Raw genomic sequence first — 19,429 nt, 5'->3', positions numbered from 1 at the left:
GTAAGTAAGGAGTTGACTAATGTCAAAACTTCTATTCAAGCGTTTGAGCACTCTTCTGATCTACAAAATGATGAGAAGCAGAGGATTGCACTTGGAGAGAATATAATGAGGCTCTTGCTGAAGCTGGAAATTATTCAGATATGTGTTATTGATGCTGTTTACTTAATATCAAATCAGCAATTTCTTTTCAATATACCTTGATTTGGTAATAAAATGTTGCATGAAGTATGTATTTGTTTCGTTATTTTTTTGTTTCAGTCACCACTTGATCCGGCATTGAACGTGGCAGCAGATGGTGGAACAGAAATTTTAAAGCGTGAACCAGATCATGAAGAGGAGGAAGTAGAACCTATTATAGAGCTTCCAATTGGATTGCTTGATGAAGAAGAAAAATAGAGTCTAAATCTGTGAATGACAAAGATATGGAACGTATGATGGAGCTTCCAGTGGGGTTTCTTGATGAAGAAGGAACAATAGAGTCCGAACTTGTGAAGCATGTTGCAGCTGAAAGAGTTCCACCCACTGTAGAAGAGGAATGTAGTGTTGCTGCAAAAGACACTCAACCGGAGCCCAAACAGCAGATGGAAGAGCAGGAAGAGGTTCAATCTTCTGAGGAATCATCAGGCTGGGTGAAGGTTGAGATCTCGAAAGAAGAGGAACTCGAAAGCAGAACACATTGATTTGGCAAATGCCTCATCAATTGGAATAGCTGCTTGAGAGAATAACTGGGATAACAATATACAAAACAGTGACAGCAATCGAATAACAGAAGTAAAAAAAAATAAAAATAAAAACAAGAGACCAAAATTTTAACGTGGAAAATCCTCTTAACATAAGAGGTAAAAACCACGGGTCATTCGGACCAAAAAAGAAGTACCACTATAATTAAGTAAGGATACAAGAAAATCTCAAATAAGTAAACAAATCAAATGCTTACATTAAGTCAAACAATCAAGCACCACAGCATATAAATGTAACCAAAAACATGAAAAATTTACAAAACCAGAGTTACTTTGCGCACACAAGCCATATCTCACCCTCCAAATCTTATCTTAATCCTCCAACCATTTGGAACGAAAAAGTACATCCAGAACTTGCTGTCAAAATTTCAGCCCAAACCACCATTGAACCACTCCCCAACTGTAGATTTATAGAGACTGCATAATCAACCCAAAAAGTATGATCATAAAATTGTAAAAATTTACATTATCAATTTAGTAAAAGTATGATCATCTTCATAAAATGCTTGAACAAAAAAAAATTATTAGACTAGACGTGTAGTTTAAGAATTCACATAATTTTCAAAAGAGTTGACAGTTAAATCCCCGACCTAATATTTTCTTCAACGAGGAGAAAGTTTATCAAGATTGTCTTTATAAATTCATGTAATAAACTTGAATGCATTAGAAATGCTACATCTTTTTGTTTAAATTTACAAGCTCCACCACTGATTTGCGGTTTTGGCATTGTAACCACTTTGGCAGCAGTTAAAGAACTAAAATTAAGTTGATATTTAGTACATTTAGTTTATCATATACTTTAAAAATAAGAAAGGTAGAAATACCACCTTTCCCTGAACTACATGTAATTCCTTCTCAAACCAAGGTATTATCATCTTTTTTCCTTACTCCAACAAAAATAGGAAAAGTAAATTGTACGGAGGAAGGGAGTAACTATACCAACCTGAAGTTAAAATTACAGAGCACCTCTTCTGATGAACTTTGGATTGAATGATGATAATTTCGATATGGTTACCAAACCTCAATATGTACTTCCTGAAACACAAATTAAAAAATATTTCAAGACTTAAAGTGTTTGTCATCACAAAAACCACACACAATTATGTGAAAATCTCATGAACACAATATTGGATCAGTAGTTTGATTTTAGAGTCAGCAGTGAAAGGAAATGAGACCCACTGGGTACAAACTGCACACACCATTGAGTGAAGTTGATAGGAACGAAATTGTTGCTGATGGCATCACTACAACTTCTTCAACTACTTCAGGTATATGATTATCATCTTCAAATATGGAAAGCATATTCTTTGCATCTTGACTGCATTAGTTACATACCTTCGTCGCCTTGGGAAATCTGTTTGATAACGTGTCCAAATCCAAAAAGGAAGAAATAGTTATTATTACAGAACCTTTTCTTAATATTAGAAATAGCTTATTATAGGCATCTACTACTATTTTTTATGTAAGATTCAATCTATGAGCAAAAAACTTATACACCTTATGCATGCTGATTCCTTATACTATCCTACATGAATCTTGCAACAACAGCTAACTCTATGATCATAAAGAATTGATAAATACAGACACAATTTTGTAACTATTTTCTTTCCACAAATAAAGTTATGATTTATTTTTTCTCTGTGCAAAAAACAAAAAAGAAAGAAAATTATAGAGAGGAATAGAAAAATATACCAACAACAACCAAACCTTTTCAGTAATAAGTGCCACTAACTTGCTCCATCATGTCTTTGCTTTTCAATAACTTGAAGCCAAAATCAGAAAACAGAGTTTCTGTTTCCTAATACATGAATCCAGCTTAATTACTACCTCAAATGAACACAGAATTAAATGAAGATGTGTAGCCAATGTATAGGATTACATCTCGATATGTGCACAAGCTACCTGCAGAAGATTGTAAAAAATATTAAATTTGATACATCCATTTATTTAAAAATAAACACCCAAAATATGAGAGTTAACAAGTATTACAGATAACAATGACGGTTTCCCAGAGTAAGAAAGGATATTTGTTTAACTACAACTGCAAACTGAGAGCTTTCCGATAAATGAAAGGAAAGGATGCCAATTTTCCAGTTGGCATATGAGTTCAAGTGGTTAATGTTGTTTAAGGAAAGAGAAAAAAATTGACTTGGAAGGAAAAGGAAGTTTATGCATGTGTGAATTTCATTGTGATACCATGACAAACATGAAGGTTAGAGAATTACCTGTTCAGAAAGATCTACTCAGAGAATTTGTATGCCATTGACTTGAATGGTGGGGATGTGGGAAATTTTGGACCAAATTTGTTGATGCTTGTTCTTGCAGTGTTTGCCCAGCAAACCACAGAAATCAAGTTGAAGTAGTAAGAGAGAGGGAGGCAGCTTTTCTCCTGCAATATTCTCCAGCTTCTCACACCATGAAATGTGTAATTGTTGGAGGGAGGAAGGCAGCTTTTCTCCTTCCATATTCTTCAGCTTTGGACAGTATGAAATGTGTAGTTGTTGGAGGGAGGTGAGGCGAAGAAGCTGGTTGCACTCCAATGTCTCCAGATTATGAAAGTCTTGAATATGTAGAGTGGTAACGGAGGGAAGGCGAGGCAGCCAACCCACCTCTGGGTATGACTCTATTATGTTGTCACTGCCATGACCTGAGATGGTGAGATGAGTGAGGTTGTCCAAGTTGCCCATCCATGATAGACCTTTCAGTTGTTCCTTGCATTCTCCTATCCTAAGCTCTTTCAGTTTAGCCGGCAAACCACCCTCTGGCCACCTGCAAATGTTTGGGCAACCTGCTATGTCGAGAGACTCTAAATTTGGGAGAAGAGTATTCATGCCACGTGGCAATGCCTCCAACTTCGAGCACCTGCTAACATTGAGATGAGTCAAGTTGGGTGTAGCCAGTCCTTCTTCCGGAAATGACACAAACTGGGGGCAGTTAGAGATGGTGAGATGTTGAAGAGCAGCCTGTGGTGGCTCTGACATTGAAACTGATTCCAGATTTGAACACCATTCTATCTCCAGATTCTCGAGATTGGGGAAGGCATCCAACGACAATGAAGTCAGTGAAGCACAGCTTTGATATATTTGTAGATGTACCAAATCATACTTGTGTTGTTGCTGGAGTAATTCAATTTGGCGGCAATTAAAGATTTTGAGCTTTTGCAAAGATTTGGGTAAACAATTGCCCCCCAAGGATACAACAGATGAACAGTATGAGATTTGTATTTCTTGGAGGGAAGTTAGATGGTGGATGATCCTTGCCTTAAATGCACACTCCACCACACATTCAAATCCACTAATTGATAACCTATCCCCATCAAGTCTCATCTTTTTATCCCATCTTTCAGCATCTTCTTTTATTTTCAGTTCGTGCACTCTGGAAACATCCAATGAGGAAGAAACGATTCTCACTAATACCTGACTAAGCATATCTCCCTTTAACATTGGGCAATCTCTTATTTGAAGACTCTTAAGCTGAGGAAAGGCTTCTGAGTCAGGTAATTGCCACTCCTCCCAACATGACATGTCATCAAATTCCAATGTCTCCAATGAGGGAAACGGTGCAATAGGCGAAGAATGTTGATGGCCTTCATTCTTGTAAAACTCCTTGCCAATGCTCTTCAGCTCATCAAAACTTCTGATGCTCAGGGACTTGAGAGATGGCAGCTGTCCAAGTGAAGGCAGCACGCAGCAATTCCAGCAACATTCTAGAGATACACTTGTCATGTTTTGGTACAAGGAATGCCCAATCCAGTCTGGAAATATTTCACCTTTGAATCCTTCAACAGTTAACTCTTTCAAGCCAGTGTGTGGTTGCAAGCCTCCAAGTATATCTTGTTCATCAGTATGAGCGTTTGAAACCATATCATCACCTGAAGACAGAGACCATTTCAACAATAACTCCTCAATGTGCTTCTTATCTATTATCCTTGCACTCCTTGCTTCATTGGCATCAACCACATTCTCCAATCTCTCAATCTCAAGTGATCCATGAAGATTTAAAAGCCCTCCTAGCTCTTGGATTCCATTGTCTTCTTTCTTTCCCACTACAAACTTGCTTAAAATGTGCAATTGTTTTAATTTGCTCATTCCTTTGGGCATTTCTTTCAGGGGAGTACCCCTGATATCAAGATGCCGCAAATTCACAAGCTTACACATGCCATTAGGCAGCATAGTTAGGGAAAAACAATTTTTTAGCTTTAACGTTTGTAAATTACACAACTTGCACAATGACTCGGGCAATACCTCAATATCACTCCAAGAAAGATCCAAATAGCGCAGTTGGATCAATTTATCTATTGAATCAGGAAATATATCAATTCTACCAAAGGATAAAACTCTCAAGTATTTATTCTTTGACAATATGTCACATGGTAATGTTGCAGGTGCTTTCCCGATATGAGATCCATCATTGATATAGAATAATGTCCTCAAATATTTTATTTTACTAGAGGAGCATGTTACCTCAGGGATTGAATGATTGTATGACAAATGCCGAGTTAGAATACTCATCTTTTCTTTTTCACCAAATCTACAACAAAGATCTCCAGCAAGAAAAGTTGCCAAGTCATGCTTGAGATCATGCATCACAAAATACTTCTCGTCATCATTCTCGACCTGCTTGAAGAATAGTCTTGAAACCAAGCCATCAAAACACTCGCAACCAACTTCTTCTAGAGTCTGTCCCCTCCTTGGTGGTTGTAAAAGATCTTCAGCCATCCACAGTAAGATTAATTCATCTTTATCAAGTTTATAATCTTTGGGATACAACGAACAATAAACAAAGCAATGTTTTAAATGAGCAGGCAGATGATAGTAACTTATTAACAACGCAGGAACGATCTTACTGTCTGTAATAGGAAATTCCCAAATGTCACTCAACAGTATTTTATTCCATTCTTCAACACGATGCTCTGAACGCAACAAGCGTCCAAGTGTTTCTGCAGCTAACGGCAAGCCATCACACCTCTTGACAATCTTTCTACCTATTCCTTCCAGTTCTGAGCTCCCATTTGATTCAGGAAAGGATGCATTGTCCGCAAAAATAGACCAACAATCATCATCTGACAGTTGATTGAGGGTGTAAGAGTTATAGTGTTGGACTATTCGACCAACATTTACCATGCGGGTAGTTAGGAGAATAGTGCTTCCTTTTCTCCCATGTTGAAAAGGGGCGATAAAACTATGCCACTTGTCAGCATCTTCACTCCAAACATCGTCCAAAACAATGAAGAACTTCTTTTTTGACAGTTTGTCCTTCAAATGTTGTTGAAGTAAATCAAAGCTGTCAAGACTACAAACACCCGACGAGATCCCCTTTATAACATTCTTTGTAGTCTCAACAACATCAAAATTTTCCGAAACACAAATCCATGCTTTCAGATCAACCCCGTCCATCAAATCCTTGTTGTTGTAGAGCCATTGTGCTAAAGTTGTTTTTCCAACACCGCCCATACCAACAATAGAGATGGCGGACAAGTTGCGATCATTTTTGTCATTGAGCATCCTGATTAGTGCCTGCTGGTCAGCATCCCTGCCAAACACTTTCCCCTTGACAAGAGAAGTGGATGGAGGTCTCCATGAGGAGCTTCCCGTTGGAATCTCTTTGAGACCAAGGGTATCTTTATGTTTCTCAAGATCTTCTATTCTTTTTACCACATCCTCTATCTTAGTCTCCATCTTCCAATCATACAAATTACGGAAGAAGCGAGGAAGGCGAATGCGTGCCTTGTTGCGAATTTCAGCTCTGATTAAGACACGTTCCAGCAAGTCATCAGCAGTGTAGAGAGCATCCCTGAGACTATCAAGCCATTTCCTCACAAATTCGTTTCCGAACTGTTTCTGCTCCGCATCGGCGACCAGAGCTTCAGCAGCCAAGAGAGCAGTCTTCAGCTTCTCAACCAACTGTCGGTCCAGCTTCTTACCCACCACCAGGTTGACAAACTCACTTTTAATGAGCCTATCAAAAACAACGTTGATGAAGCCAGAGAGAAAAGCTCCACCAACAAGTGTTCCAGCCATGATGTGATGATCACAACAGCAGCAAATTAATCAATGTGTAATTGGAATTTCAGAATGTAAGGAAGAGAGAGGAATATTGTAATAATGCTTGCAAGGTATTCAGCAAGAATGGGCATATAGCGAGATATCACAAACATAAAGGTTCCTCAGCAAAAAGAATTTGGCATCGCGTGGAGTGCAATACTGGGTTTTCTCTTTACTTCTTTTTCATATTCTTCTTTGAAGGATGAAACAAAGTATCAAAACGCAAAAGTGAGACCAAAGCAAACTCGGAAACTAGTCTTTATGGAAATTAATTAACTATATAATCTAAAGTAGGATCATCGTATAATATCATATTCTTCTTTGTTAGTAACTCTACAGGGAACAGGAAAACAAAAAGAAGTTAACACATCAAAAGGAACAAGCTGAGAATGAAGAGAAGCTTGCTGCACAAGTAACCGGTGTTAACAATGAAGACACAGCACTGTCAAAAGAGGTAGATCCATTAGGCAACAAATTAATAACAAAATAAAAATGAGTGAAATTCTTATCTAATTTTCATGAAGAAATCCCTTATCTTTATAAATTATATCTTATGATTTCACCAATTTTATAATGGAAGTGTTTAGAACAAACAAAATCAAACAGGAAAAAAAAAAGAAAGAAATGAAAGAATAATGCATCACAGCGAATCTAATGTTTAATTGCTGAGGAATATAGAAGTTCCGTATAGATATTCACTCTAAGGACTAAAAGATTTAATAGATGATATTATTAGTGGTTTAAAAAAAAAAAAGAAAAAAACTTAGATGATATGTTAGAAAAATATAATGCTTGAGATTCAAGAATGCTAAAATTCAAGTTGATATATTTCTAACCTAAAGCATGGTATCTTTGCTATTTCCTATTTTCCAAATCATTTTTCTAGTCATGTGTTAAAAACTGATAAAATAGTAAAATACAATTCATAATATATTTTGGCAAATATATTTCATTTTTACTTCAGAAATTTCTTATTCTCTCAACTATAGTTCCATGTGTTTGTTTCTAGCCTCTGGATTAATCTTTTCTACAAGATACTTTTTAAGAAATATGTTGACTTAAATCAATCAAAATCAGATTTCTAATTTCTTTCATGAATCTTTTCTGTAAATAGAATTAATTATAATATTCTTTCCATTTTTAGTTTAGCTTAATTTTAGGGATTTTATGATTAGAAATCTTTTCTTATTTTAGGACCTTGACCACTTCAATAACTACAAGTGGAATTCAACCGTTGATGCCAAACACCACCAACAAATAGTGGAGGAAGGGAGGATATTTCAATTTCTTGCAGGCCTCAATGTGGAGCTAGATGAAGTTCGTGGCAAAATTATTGGAAGAACAATTCTACCTTCAATTGGAGAAGTATTTGTTGAGGTTAGAAGAGAGAAAACTCGTAGAGCTGTGATGATGGGGAAAGGCAAGACTGAACAGACTTCTTTGGAGTCTAACGCACTCTTAGTGGCACCTACTGCACTTAAAAGTTCATCAAAAATCAGAAGCATCCCTCCAATCTTTGGTGTGACCACTGCAATAAACCTCATCACACCCGAGAAACCTGCTCGAAGATTCATGAAAAACCAACACATCTTAAAGACAGCAAATCTGGTCCCAAAATACGTTCTACCCCAACTGCTCATGAGACTAAAAAATCATCCTTGAGTAAGGAACAAGTTGAGCAGCTCATAAGGCTGTTAAATTCTAGTTCTGTATCTAGTACTCCTAGTGGTTCTTTGGCTCAAATTGGTAATTTTAATATTCCTATGTGATTATGTCCCTTAACTGTACTTCAAACTTGAATGCACCATGGATTGTCAATTCAAGTGTTTCTGACCATAAGACCAACCTCTTCCCTTTATTTAAAACTTATTCTCCTTGTTTTAAAAATGAGAAAATTAGAGTTGCTGATGGTAGTTTTTCATGTATTATTGAAAAATGGTTACTCTACAAAAACTATGGACATCTTCAAGTAGAAGCCTATATAGATGCAGATTGGACTGGGAATGTCATGAATAGAATGTCAACATCTGGGTATTGTACCTTTGTTAGAGGAAACCTGGTTCGTTATGGAGGAGTAAAAAACAGAGTGTTGTGGCACGAAGTAGTGCATAAGCTGAGTTTAGAGTAGTGGCTCATGGGATATGTGAAGAAAATCTTACAAGAACTAAAGATTCCCATTTCTCCACCAATAAGGTTGTATTGTGACAACAAATCTGCAATTTATATTGCCCATAATCCAGTTCTGCATGATAGAACTAAACATGTTGAAGTTGAAAAGCATTTTATAAAGGAAAAGATTGAGAGATGACAGATTTGTATCCCATATGTTCCGATCACGGAACAATTAGCAGATGTTCTAACTAAAGGATTACCCAATAAGGCCTTTGATAGCATAATAAGCAAGCTGTCAATGAAGGATATCTTCAAGCCAACTTGAGGGGGAGTGTTGACTTAGATCAAATCAAAATCAGATTCCTAATTTCTTTCATGAATATTTTCTGTAAATAGAATTAATTATAATATCCTTTCCGTTTTTAGTTTAGCTTAATTTTAGGGATTTTATGATTATAAATCTTTCCTTATTTTAGGTTAGTATTTTTTTCATTTTCTAGTTATTTCTATTTTTATAATTTCTCTATAAAGAGGATGATTTCTTGTACATTTGAATATACATAATATTCAAACACCACACCTCAAGTAAATACTTCCTAGCAAATAGAAATCCTCTTAAGAAATAATTACTATATTTATTCATATGAAATCTCATGAATAACATAGATAGTGTCTCATATAAAATTGTATAAGTACTTTCTTTCATTCTTTCTTTCTTTTTTCTTTTTAGGAAAAGAATTACTTTTTCTATTACAAAAGCACACAAATTCCAAATATTACAAGTTAGAAAGCAAACTTTCCAATTTTAAAAATAGAAAACATCGATTTGCCAAATACCTCATGAATGGGAGTAGCTACTTGAGAGAATAATTGGCATAACAATACATGAAACAGTGAAAACGATTGAATAACAAAGACCAGAAAAATAAAACAGGGACAAGATACCAAATATTTAACGTGAAAAATTCTGTCAATGTCAGAAGTAAAAACTGCAGGTTATTCAGACCAAAAAAGAAGTACCACTATAATCAATTAAGGATACAAGAGAATCCCAAATAAGTGCACAAATTATGCTTACATAAAGTTAAAACAACCAAGTACCAATGCATATAAATATGAACCAAAATGATGAAAATTTTACAAAATCAGAGCTACTTTGTGCGCACAAGCCATATCTCACTCTCCAAATCTCATATTAATCCTCCAACCATTCAGAATGAAGAAGTACATCGAGAACTTGCTATCGAAATTTTTGACCAATTCAATACCACTCCCCAACTGCAGATTTAAGGTGACTGCATAATCAACCCAAAAGGAGAAAAAAAATATCATTCCGGTAACAATATGGTAATGAAAATTGAGGTCCATGGGTCAAAATTAATCCATACCAAATAGCATATTATTTGACTATGATTACAAAATTGTAAAATGTAAAAAATTTAGTAAAAGTATGATCTTCATGAAGCAGTTAATTATTAGACTAGATGTGCAGTTTAAGAACTCACATAATTTTCAGAAGCGGAGCTAGTAAGCTCCACATTCCCAGCAGAATCGACAAGCCATCAAACACTCAAAGCCCAGACCTAATTTTTTTTTCAACAACGAGAAAGTTTATCAAGATTGTCTTTGATAACAGATTTTATATGAATAATGACATTACAGATGCACCTATAAATTCATGTAATAAACTTGAATGCATTAGAAATGTTACATCTTTTTGTTTAAATTTACAAGCTCCACCACTTAATTGCAGTTTTGGCATTGTAACAGCTTGGCAGCAGTTAAAGAACCAAAATCAAGTTGATATTTATAGTACATTTAGTTTAGCATATACAATATAACTAATTCCTACTCAAATCAAGCTATCATCATCTCTTTTTCTTTCTCCCAACAAAAATAGGAAAAGTAAATTGTAAGGAGGAATAGAGTAACTATACCAACCTGAAGCTAAAGTTACAGGCACCTCTTCGGATGAACTTTGGATTGAATTAAGACAATTTAGATATGGTTAGCTAACCTCAAATGTACTTTCTGAAACACAAATTAAAATACATTTCAAGACTTAAAGTGTCTGTCATCACAAAAAACACACACAATTATGTGAAAACCTCATGAACACAATGTTGGATCATTGGTTTGATTTTAGAGTCAACAGTGAAAAGAAATGACACCAACTGGTTTGATATATGTAAAAACTGCACACACCATTGAGTGAACTTGATAGGAATGAAATTGTTGTTTGATGGCATCATTACAACTTCTGATGACTATTTCAGGTACATGATTGTTATCTTCAAATATAGAAAACATATTCTTTGAATCTTGACCTTATTAGCTGCATACGTTCACCACCTTGGGAAATCTGTTTGAAATAGCTCATTATTGGCATCTAATGCTATTAATTTTAACAGATGATTCAATCCATGGTTAAAATCACACAGCAATAACTTGATCCTTCTATTTTTGAAGGTTATACACCTCATGCATGCTGATTCCTTTTACTATCCTACATGAATCTTGCACAACAGCTAACTCTGTGATCATAAAGAATTGGTAAAAGACAAATAACATTTTATAACTTTTTCTGTCCACAAATCAAGGTATCATTTATTTTTTCACTGCACCAAACAACAAAAAGGAATAGAGAAAAATACCAACAACAAAAGCTTTTCAATAATAAGTGTCACTCCCTCTTTCTCCATCATGTCTTTGCTTTTCAATAATACGAAGCCAAAATCAGAAAATACACTTTTTCGGTTCCCAAAACCTCAATCCAGCTTAATTACCCCCTCAATGAACTTAGAATTAAACTCATGATGGAGCTGAACTTTAAGGTGTTTCCAACAACCAAAAGCATAAGCGAGTCGATCAACACAGGAATCGTGGTGAGTAGTAGTTGCCTGCACATCAAGAAATCTGTTTGTGACAGGTAGAGAACAAATAAAAGCAAATAGAAGATGCTTAACAAGTGTACCATTTTCAAAAAATAAAAATCCTAAAACATAACTAAACCTTCCATTTCATGCTGCAAATATTTAGCTAGTCTAGTGGCCAATTTGAAGGGTTAAATTTTGGCAACTCCAGTGCGTCGTTGCAATGATAACAGAAATACACAAATTCTGTTAACTGCTTTGTCTATGTCCAATCACATACTGGAAACATGGGAAGGTTACCATTTGCTTCAATAAATACAAAATGTTAAAGTGTTTCTTTGTTTCCATGGGAAGGATTAATATAAGCAAACCAAAAAAGAAAAAAAAAAGGAAGAAAAAACGTACCTTCTTCCAAAGATATCTATGAGCTAAAGCTATACTAAGAAGCATCAACAAGGTTTTGACATAATTGATTAGGAATGATGTAGATTTGGAGCTAATGCCAATATCTTTAAGAAGAATTGCCTCTTCAAGAATTTGAGCAGTGTAATATATAACACCATTTATCCCTGCAAACTGCAGAGATGTTAAATGTTTAGAATGGCCATTTGGTGCCGAAAGAGAATTGAAACAACATGAAAAAATATATATAATACCTGCTGAAGAATTTGTATCCTAATCCCAACAATCAACGCATGCTTAACCCCAGGTTCAGTGAGATCTTTCCAAATTGGACCCTTTGAAGCAGCCTGAGATGGATGAACCATCACAGGTCCAACGTTTCGCTTGGAACAAAGAGCAGGTTAGCTAACCAAGCTGGCAGCATGAACACCTTCACCTTCACCTTTACCTTGAACTTGAGACAAGAGATCCATGTCGAGATCCCTCTTGATGCAAATAAACTCCATTAAATCCTCCTTCTTTTTCAGACCATTTCCACACCAGCTGCCAGCCACCACCAATTCCTGCCTTGCCATCACTGGACCCTCGCACAAGATTGTTGAACATACTACTGCCATGAGTCCATATCAACACCATCTGAAGAGTAGTAGTCCTGATCACCTTTCTAGATTCTCTTCATCCCATTGTTTATTCTTAGCATGATGATGATTCTCAACTGTGCTGCTGCACATGATTCCAGAATTTGGAAAAAGCGCACTCCTCATGCTTTACTATCAAAGAGGGAGATAGAGGATCCGTGAAATATTTTGCAAGCCAAGAGAGAGACCACCAGCTTCAGATCCATATAATAAGACTTTATCGTTTTTGCTTGGTTCCTGATCAGCAGCAGCACCTATTATGTACTCTTCTATGGATGATGAACAAAATGAGAAAGCAAAAGAAGATTCATGAGGCATCTATGCACTAAAAGAGATGACAGTGGGAGTGCTCGATGAAGATACAACTGAATTTGTGAAGGATCATGTGGGGAAACAAAGCTTGAAGATGTGGAATCTATTGTGGAGCTTCTGGTGGGGGTGGGTGATGAGGATATTGCAGCATCTGAATTCAACAAGGATGATGGAACAAAATTTTCGAAGACCAAACCGATCAAGAAGAGGAGGAAGTGGAAGCCGTCTGGACATACCAGTGGGGTTGCTTAATGAGGACACCACAGAATCTGAATCTAAGTAGAACAATTTCCAAGGGTTAACAACAACATGAAGATTCGGAACCTATTATGGAGCTTCCAGTGGGATTGCTTGATGAACAAGTAACAACAGAGTCTGAATCTGTGAAGTGTGATGAAGATATGGTCATAATAATACCAAGGTATAAAGAAAAAATTTTCAATACACATAATACACTGAATTTACATGACAATAACCTTTTATCTTTGTAACTATCCTCTTTATTTCAGTCTCAAAAGATCAAATATTCTATCACAATATTTTTTCTTGAATAATTTGAATCCAACTGCAGCTTAATATATGTACAGAAGCTTTTCTCTTAGTACTAGAAATAGCTCATTATAGGCATCTAATACTATTAAATTTATCCAATGATTCAATCTTCGGTAAAAAAGAAACATTACACAACAATAACTTAGATCCTTCTATTTTGAAAGCTTATACACCTCGTGTTTGCTGATTCCATTTACTATCCTACGTAAATCTTGCAACATAACAGCTGACTCTGTGATCATAAAGAATTGGGTTGGCAAAGACAGGAACACCATATTATAACTCCTTTCTTTCCACAAATCAAGCTATTTTTTGTTTTTTTTTTTGTGCAAAACAGCAAAAGTAAAATTACATAGAGGCATAGAGAAATATATCAACAACAACAAAAGCTTTTCAATAATAAGTGTCATAAGTGTCACTCCAACTTTCTCCATCATGTCTTTGCTTTTCAATAACATGAAGCCAAAATAAAAAAACACAATTTTTGGTTCCAAACACATCAATCCAGCTTAATTACCATGTCAAATGAATTTAGAATTAAATGAAGAGATATAGCCAAGTTATAGGATTACATCTGAGTATTTACATAAGTTAAAGATAGTAAAAACAGTAAATTTGATTCATCCTTTTGTTAATCATCTAAAAAAAAAAAAAATTTTGGATACACAAAAAGATATTCCATGTCTTTCAATTTTTGTTTCATGGCAATTCTGATCTTCCTCTTTAAATGCGTTTGTTTTTGAAAAATATGAGACTTAACAAGTATTACACATAGCAATGACTGTTTCTCAGAGTAACAAAGGACATTTCTTTAGCTACAACTGCAAACTGTGAGCTTCCCCGATAAATGAAAGAAAATAATGCAAATTTTCTTGTTTGCAATCAGTTTAACTATTTAATGTCACCAAAAGACGGATTTTTTTTTTTTAATTCAAGGAAAAGGAAACTTATGATTGTGTGAATTTAATTGTGGTAGCATGACAAACATGAAGGTTAGAGAATTACCTGCTCAGAAATCTCTATTAAAGAATTTTCTTGCCATCAACTACAATGGTGGGGATGTGGGAAATTTTGTGCCAAATTTCTTGATGCTTGTTCTTGCATTTTTCTCCTAGCAAATAATTCTGTTTAATTTGAAGTAGTAACAGAGAGGGAGGCAGCTTTTCTCCTGCCATATTCTCCAGCATATAACAGTCTGAAATGTGTAATTGTTGGAGGGAGGTGAGCCGGAGAAGCTCATTGCACTTCAATGTCTCCAGATTAAGAAACCAACTGATCTTTAGAGTGGTAAGGGAGGGAAGGAGAGGCAGTGAACCCAGCTCAAGGTATGAATTCACACTTACACACCTTAACCCAAAACCAAAAACGGTGAGATGAGTGAGGGAGTCCAAGTTGCCCATCCATGATAGACTGCTCAACTGTTGCTCGCAACCTCCAACCTTAAGCTTTTTCAAGTTAGGTGGCAAACCACCCTCTGGCCAACTAGCAATGTTTGGACAACCTCGAACGTCGAGAGACTGTAAACTTGGAAGAAGACTATTCATGTCTCTCGGCAATGCCCCCAACTTGTCACAGGATCTGACTTGGAAATGAGTCAAGTTGGGTGCATTCAGTCCTTCTCCTGCAAATAAAACTAATTTGTCGCACCCAAAGATTCTGAGACGTTGAAGAGCAGTGTGTGGTGGCTCTGACATTGATATTGATTCCAGATTTGGACATGTATCTAGATCAAGATTCTTGAGATTGGGAAAGGCATCCAAGGACAACGAGGTCAGTGATTCGCAGCTGTTTTCTATTTGTAGTTCTACCAAATCATACTTCTGGTGCTGTTGCTCGGGGAATTCCAGTTTTCTGCACTGTGTGATTCTCAGCTTTTGCAAAGATTTGGGTAAAGAATCACTCGAAAAGGTTACAATAGACAAACACTCTGTGATGTGTATTTCTTGGAGGCAACTTAGATGGTTGTTACTGATCACTGCCTTAAATGAAAACTCCACCACAGATTCACATCCCTTAATTGATAAACTATCCCCATTAAGTGACATCCCCCGAGACCATCCTCGATGATCTTCTCGTATTTCCAGTTTGTGAACTTTCGAAGCATCCGATAAGGAAGAAACGATTCTCATTAATACATGATTAAGCATATCTCCCTGTAACATTTGGCAAAATCCTATTTCAAGCCACTTGAGCTGAGGAAAAGCTTCTGAGTCAGGCAAGTGCCACACCTCCCAACACGGCATAGCCTTAAATTCCAATCTCTCTAGTGAGGGAAACAGTGCAATAGGCTGCGAATGATGATCGCCTTCATTCTTGTAAAACTCATCACCAATACACTTGAGCTGATCAAAACGTTCAATGCGCAGGGACTTAAGAGATGGCAGCTGTCCAAGTGAAGGCAGCACGCAGCAATTCTTGCAGGAAACTAGAGATACACAAGTCATGTTATGGTAGCAAGAACGGCCAACCCAATCTGGAAATGCTGTACCCTTGTATCCCTCAATTGTCAACTCTTTCAAGCAATTGTGTGGTTGCAAGCTGTTAAGTACATCTCTTTCAGTTTGTGTGTTTAAAACTATATGATCACCTGAACACCACTTCAAGCCTAATTCATCAATGTGCTTCTTATCTATTATTCTTGCATTCCTTGCTTGCCTCACATCAACAACATTCTCCAATTTCGTAATCTCGAATGATCCACGAAGATTTAAAAGCCCTCCTAACTCTTGGATTCCATTGTCTTTGTGCTTGCCCACGACAAAATTGCTTAAAATGTGCAACTGCTTCAATTTGCCCATTGCTTTTGGCATTTCTTTTAGAGGAGTATTCCTTATATGAAGATGCCGTAAATTCAGAAGATTATACATGCCATTGGGTAGCATGGTTAGCTCCGAACAATCTTCTAGCTTTAAAGTTTGTAAATTATACAACTTGCACAGTGACTCCGGCAATGTCTTAATAAAGCTTCCAGAGAGATTCAAATATCGCAAGTGGATCAATTTGCATATTGAATAAGGAAATATGCCAAGTTTATGAGAGCATAAAACTCTCAAGTATTTGTTCTTTGACAATATGCCATGTGTTAACGTTGCGCTTGCTTTCTCGATAAAATAGGGACTATAATGGATACACAAAAATGTCCTCAAATATTCTATTTTGTTAGAGGATTTTTTAGAGATAGGATAACAATATGACATATGACGAGTTAGGATCCTCATCTCTTTCTTTTCACCAATATCTTCTGATAATCTACAATAAAATTCTCCAGCAAGAAAAGTTGCCAAGTCATGCATGAGATCATGCATCACAAAATAACTCTCATCGTCATTCACGACCTGCTTGAAAAATAATCTTGAAGCCAAGTCATCAAAACACTCGCGACCAACTTCTTCTAAAGTCTCTCCCCTCTTTGGTGGTCGTAAAAGACCTTCAGCCATCCATAGCAAGATTAATTCATCTTTATCAAATTCATGATCTTTGGGATACAATGAACAATAAACAAAGCAACGTTTTAAATGAGCAGGCAGATGATAGTAGCTTATTAACAATGCAGGAATAATCTTACAGACTGTCACAGGAAATTCCCAAATGTCACTTGATAGTATTTTATTCCATTCTTCAACATCATGCTTTGAGCGCAACAAGCGTCCAAGTGTTTCTGCAGCTAATGGCAAGCCATCACACTTCTTGACAATCATTCTACCTATTTCTTCCAGTTCTGAACTTCCATTGGATTCAGGAAAGGATGCATTTTCCGCAAAAATAGACCAACAATAATCATCTGACAGACCCTTGAGAAAATAAGAGCTATAATTTTGGACCACTGGACCAATATTTTCCGTGCGCGTAGTTAGAAGTACAGTGCTTCCCTTTATCCCATGTTGAAAAGGGGTAATAAAACTATTCCACTTTTCACTATCGTTACTCCAAACGTCATCTAAAACAATGAAAAACTTCTTTTCTGACAATTTACCCTTCAAATCCAGTTGAAGTGAATTGTAGTCGTCAAGACTACAAACACCAGAAGAGATCCCCTTTATAACAGTCTTTGTAGTCTCAATGACATCAAAATTTTCAGAAACACAAATCCAAACTTTCAAATCAAACCCCTTCATCAAATCCTCATTGTTGTACAGCCATTGAGCTAAAGTTGTTTTACCAACCCCGCCCAGGCCAACAATAGAGATGATAGACAACTGATAATCATTGTTGTCATGTAGCATCTTGATTAATGCCTGTTGGTCATCATCCCTGCCGTACACATTCCCCTTCACAAGACAAGTGGTTGGAGCTCTCCATGAGGAGCTACCCGTTGGAATCTCTTTGAGACCTAGGGTATCTTTGAGTTTCTCCAAATCTTCTATTCTTTCAATCAACTCTTCTATCTTAGTCACTATCTTCCTATCAGACAAATTAAGGAAGCGAGGAAGATGAGTGCGTACCTTGCTGCGAATTTCAGCTTTGGTGCAGACACGGTCCAGCAAGTCATCAGCAGTGTAGAGAGCATCCCTGAGACTATCAAGCCATTTCCTCACAAGTTCGTTTCCAAACTGCTTCTGCTCAGCATCGGCGACCAGAGCTTCGGCAGCCAAGAGAGCAGTCTTCAGCTTCTCAACCAACTTCCGGTCCAGCTTCTTGCCCACCACCAAGTTGACAAACTCAGATGAAATGAGTCTGTCAAAAACAACGTTGATGAAGCCAGAAAGAAAAGCTCCAGCAACAAGTGCTTCAGCCATGGTGTGATGATCACAACAAACAACAGCAACAAATGATTGGATTTTCAGAATGTTACAGAGAGAGCACTAGCAGTAACGCTTGCAAGTATTCAGCAATAGGCATATATTGCGAGATATCACGAGGGTTCTTCAGCAAAAAGACGTTGGCATCACGTGGTATCGATCTCCGAGGTAACATAAAATAATTGTAAGCAGCGGAGTGCGTAGCTGGCTTTGCACTTCTCATTTTTATATTCTTCTTTGAAGGGTGAACAGAGTATTCGAATATCAAAAGGGTGCCTATCCGAAACTAGTCTTTGTGGAAATTAATTAACTTATCATTGCATATCATATCATAAGGTTATTAATTAGTTAATCAAAAATATTATTTGCATACTAAAATTAGTCATTATATATTTGTGTATAAATACATATATTTTAATTTATTTTTAGTGTGTATTTTATATTTTAATATATATTTTAGACTGATGGATAATTTTAATAGTTGATTTTAGTGTGCATTTAGCATGATTATTAATTAATAATAACTAGAGTGAGACCCGGACAATATGTGAGATGTTAAACTAATGATAGTATATCGTATATTTTAATAAGTATTATATTATTTAAAAAATAATTAAAACTAGAATGAGACCCGCGCGATACGCGGGCGGTAAATTCTAACTAGAATGAGATCCGCACGATACGTGGGGCGGTAAATTAATGATAGTATATAATAAATATTAAAAATCGTTATGTTCTGTAGAATTAAATTAAATATGGATAATTCTAAAGTTAAATTTAAAATGTATTTTATTTAAAATAATTTGTAGTATAATAGATTTGGATATTGGAGTTGTACAAAATGACATTTTTATTTGGTGATTTGATTTTTGCATTTATTTTAGTTGATGAACTTTAGTCTTCTTATGTGACACTTGTCCTCTTTTTTTTATTAGTTATTGTTAGAGTTGTTGCTTTCTTCTTTTTGTCATAGATTCTTGTAAAGGCATGTTCTATATGAGTTATTGAAATGATTAT

General features: G+C 36.1%; 2 protein-coding genes and 1 long non-coding RNA gene across 4 annotated transcripts in view; all 3 read right to left on the bottom strand.

Annotated features, from left to right (window-relative positions):
• Positions 1 to 19,429, bottom strand: part of LOC107472798 (putative disease resistance protein At3g14460) — a 53,428-nt gene that overhangs the window by 8,793 nt on the left and 25,206 nt on the right. The window contains exons 2-6 of one of the 2 annotated variants that reach the window (XR_001588853.3): positions 2,966 to 5,724; positions 2,433 to 2,642; positions 1,940 to 2,094; positions 1,684 to 1,775; positions 897 to 1,157 (exon numbers count right to left, since the gene is read on the bottom strand). Coding sequence is in view for 1 of the 2 variants with exons in the window: in XM_052257529.1 (XP_052113489.1) it covers positions 3,510 to 5,724 (2,215 nt within the window). In the remaining variant the exon portion in view is untranslated. Of the gene's footprint in view, positions 1 to 896; positions 1,158 to 1,683; positions 1,776 to 1,939; positions 2,095 to 2,432; positions 2,643 to 2,965; positions 5,725 to 19,429 lie in introns of those variants that run through there. The other variant, XM_052257529.1, reaches the window with a different exon arrangement.
• Positions 9,953 to 10,987, bottom strand: LOC127744842 (uncharacterized). Its single transcript, XR_008006015.1, has 3 exons — positions 10,838 to 10,987; positions 10,402 to 10,479; positions 9,953 to 10,191 (listed from the first exon to the last, which is right to left on the bottom strand). It is a non-coding gene; the product is annotated as an uncharacterized LOC127744842 (long non-coding RNA).
• On the bottom strand, positions 12,181 to 16,613 carry LOC127739722 (putative disease resistance protein At3g14460). The gene is made up of 3 exons (XM_052257532.1): positions 14,679 to 16,613; positions 12,426 to 13,502; positions 12,181 to 12,345 (listed from the first exon to the last, which is right to left on the bottom strand). The coding sequence occupies exon 1, from the start codon at positions 16,553 to 16,555 to the stop codon at positions 14,696 to 14,698; it is 1,860 nt and encodes a 619-aa protein (XP_052113492.1). The 5' UTR covers positions 16,556 to 16,613; the 3' UTR covers positions 12,181 to 12,345; positions 12,426 to 13,502; positions 14,679 to 14,695.

This window comes from Arachis duranensis, chromosome 2 (assembly GCF_000817695.3).
Source record: "Arachis duranensis cultivar V14167 chromosome 2, aradu.V14167.gnm2.J7QH, whole genome shotgun sequence".
In the NCBI taxonomy this organism is placed as follows: Eukaryota; Viridiplantae; Streptophyta; class Magnoliopsida; order Fabales; family Fabaceae; genus Arachis; species Arachis duranensis.
This window is presented reverse-complemented; position numbering and strand designations above follow the sequence as displayed.

Coding starts and splice junctions, on each gene's coding strand:
- LOC127739722 (XM_052257532.1), bottom strand. CDS start 16,555: ATGCTACCCAATGGCATGTATAATCTTCTGAATTTACGGCATCTTCAT.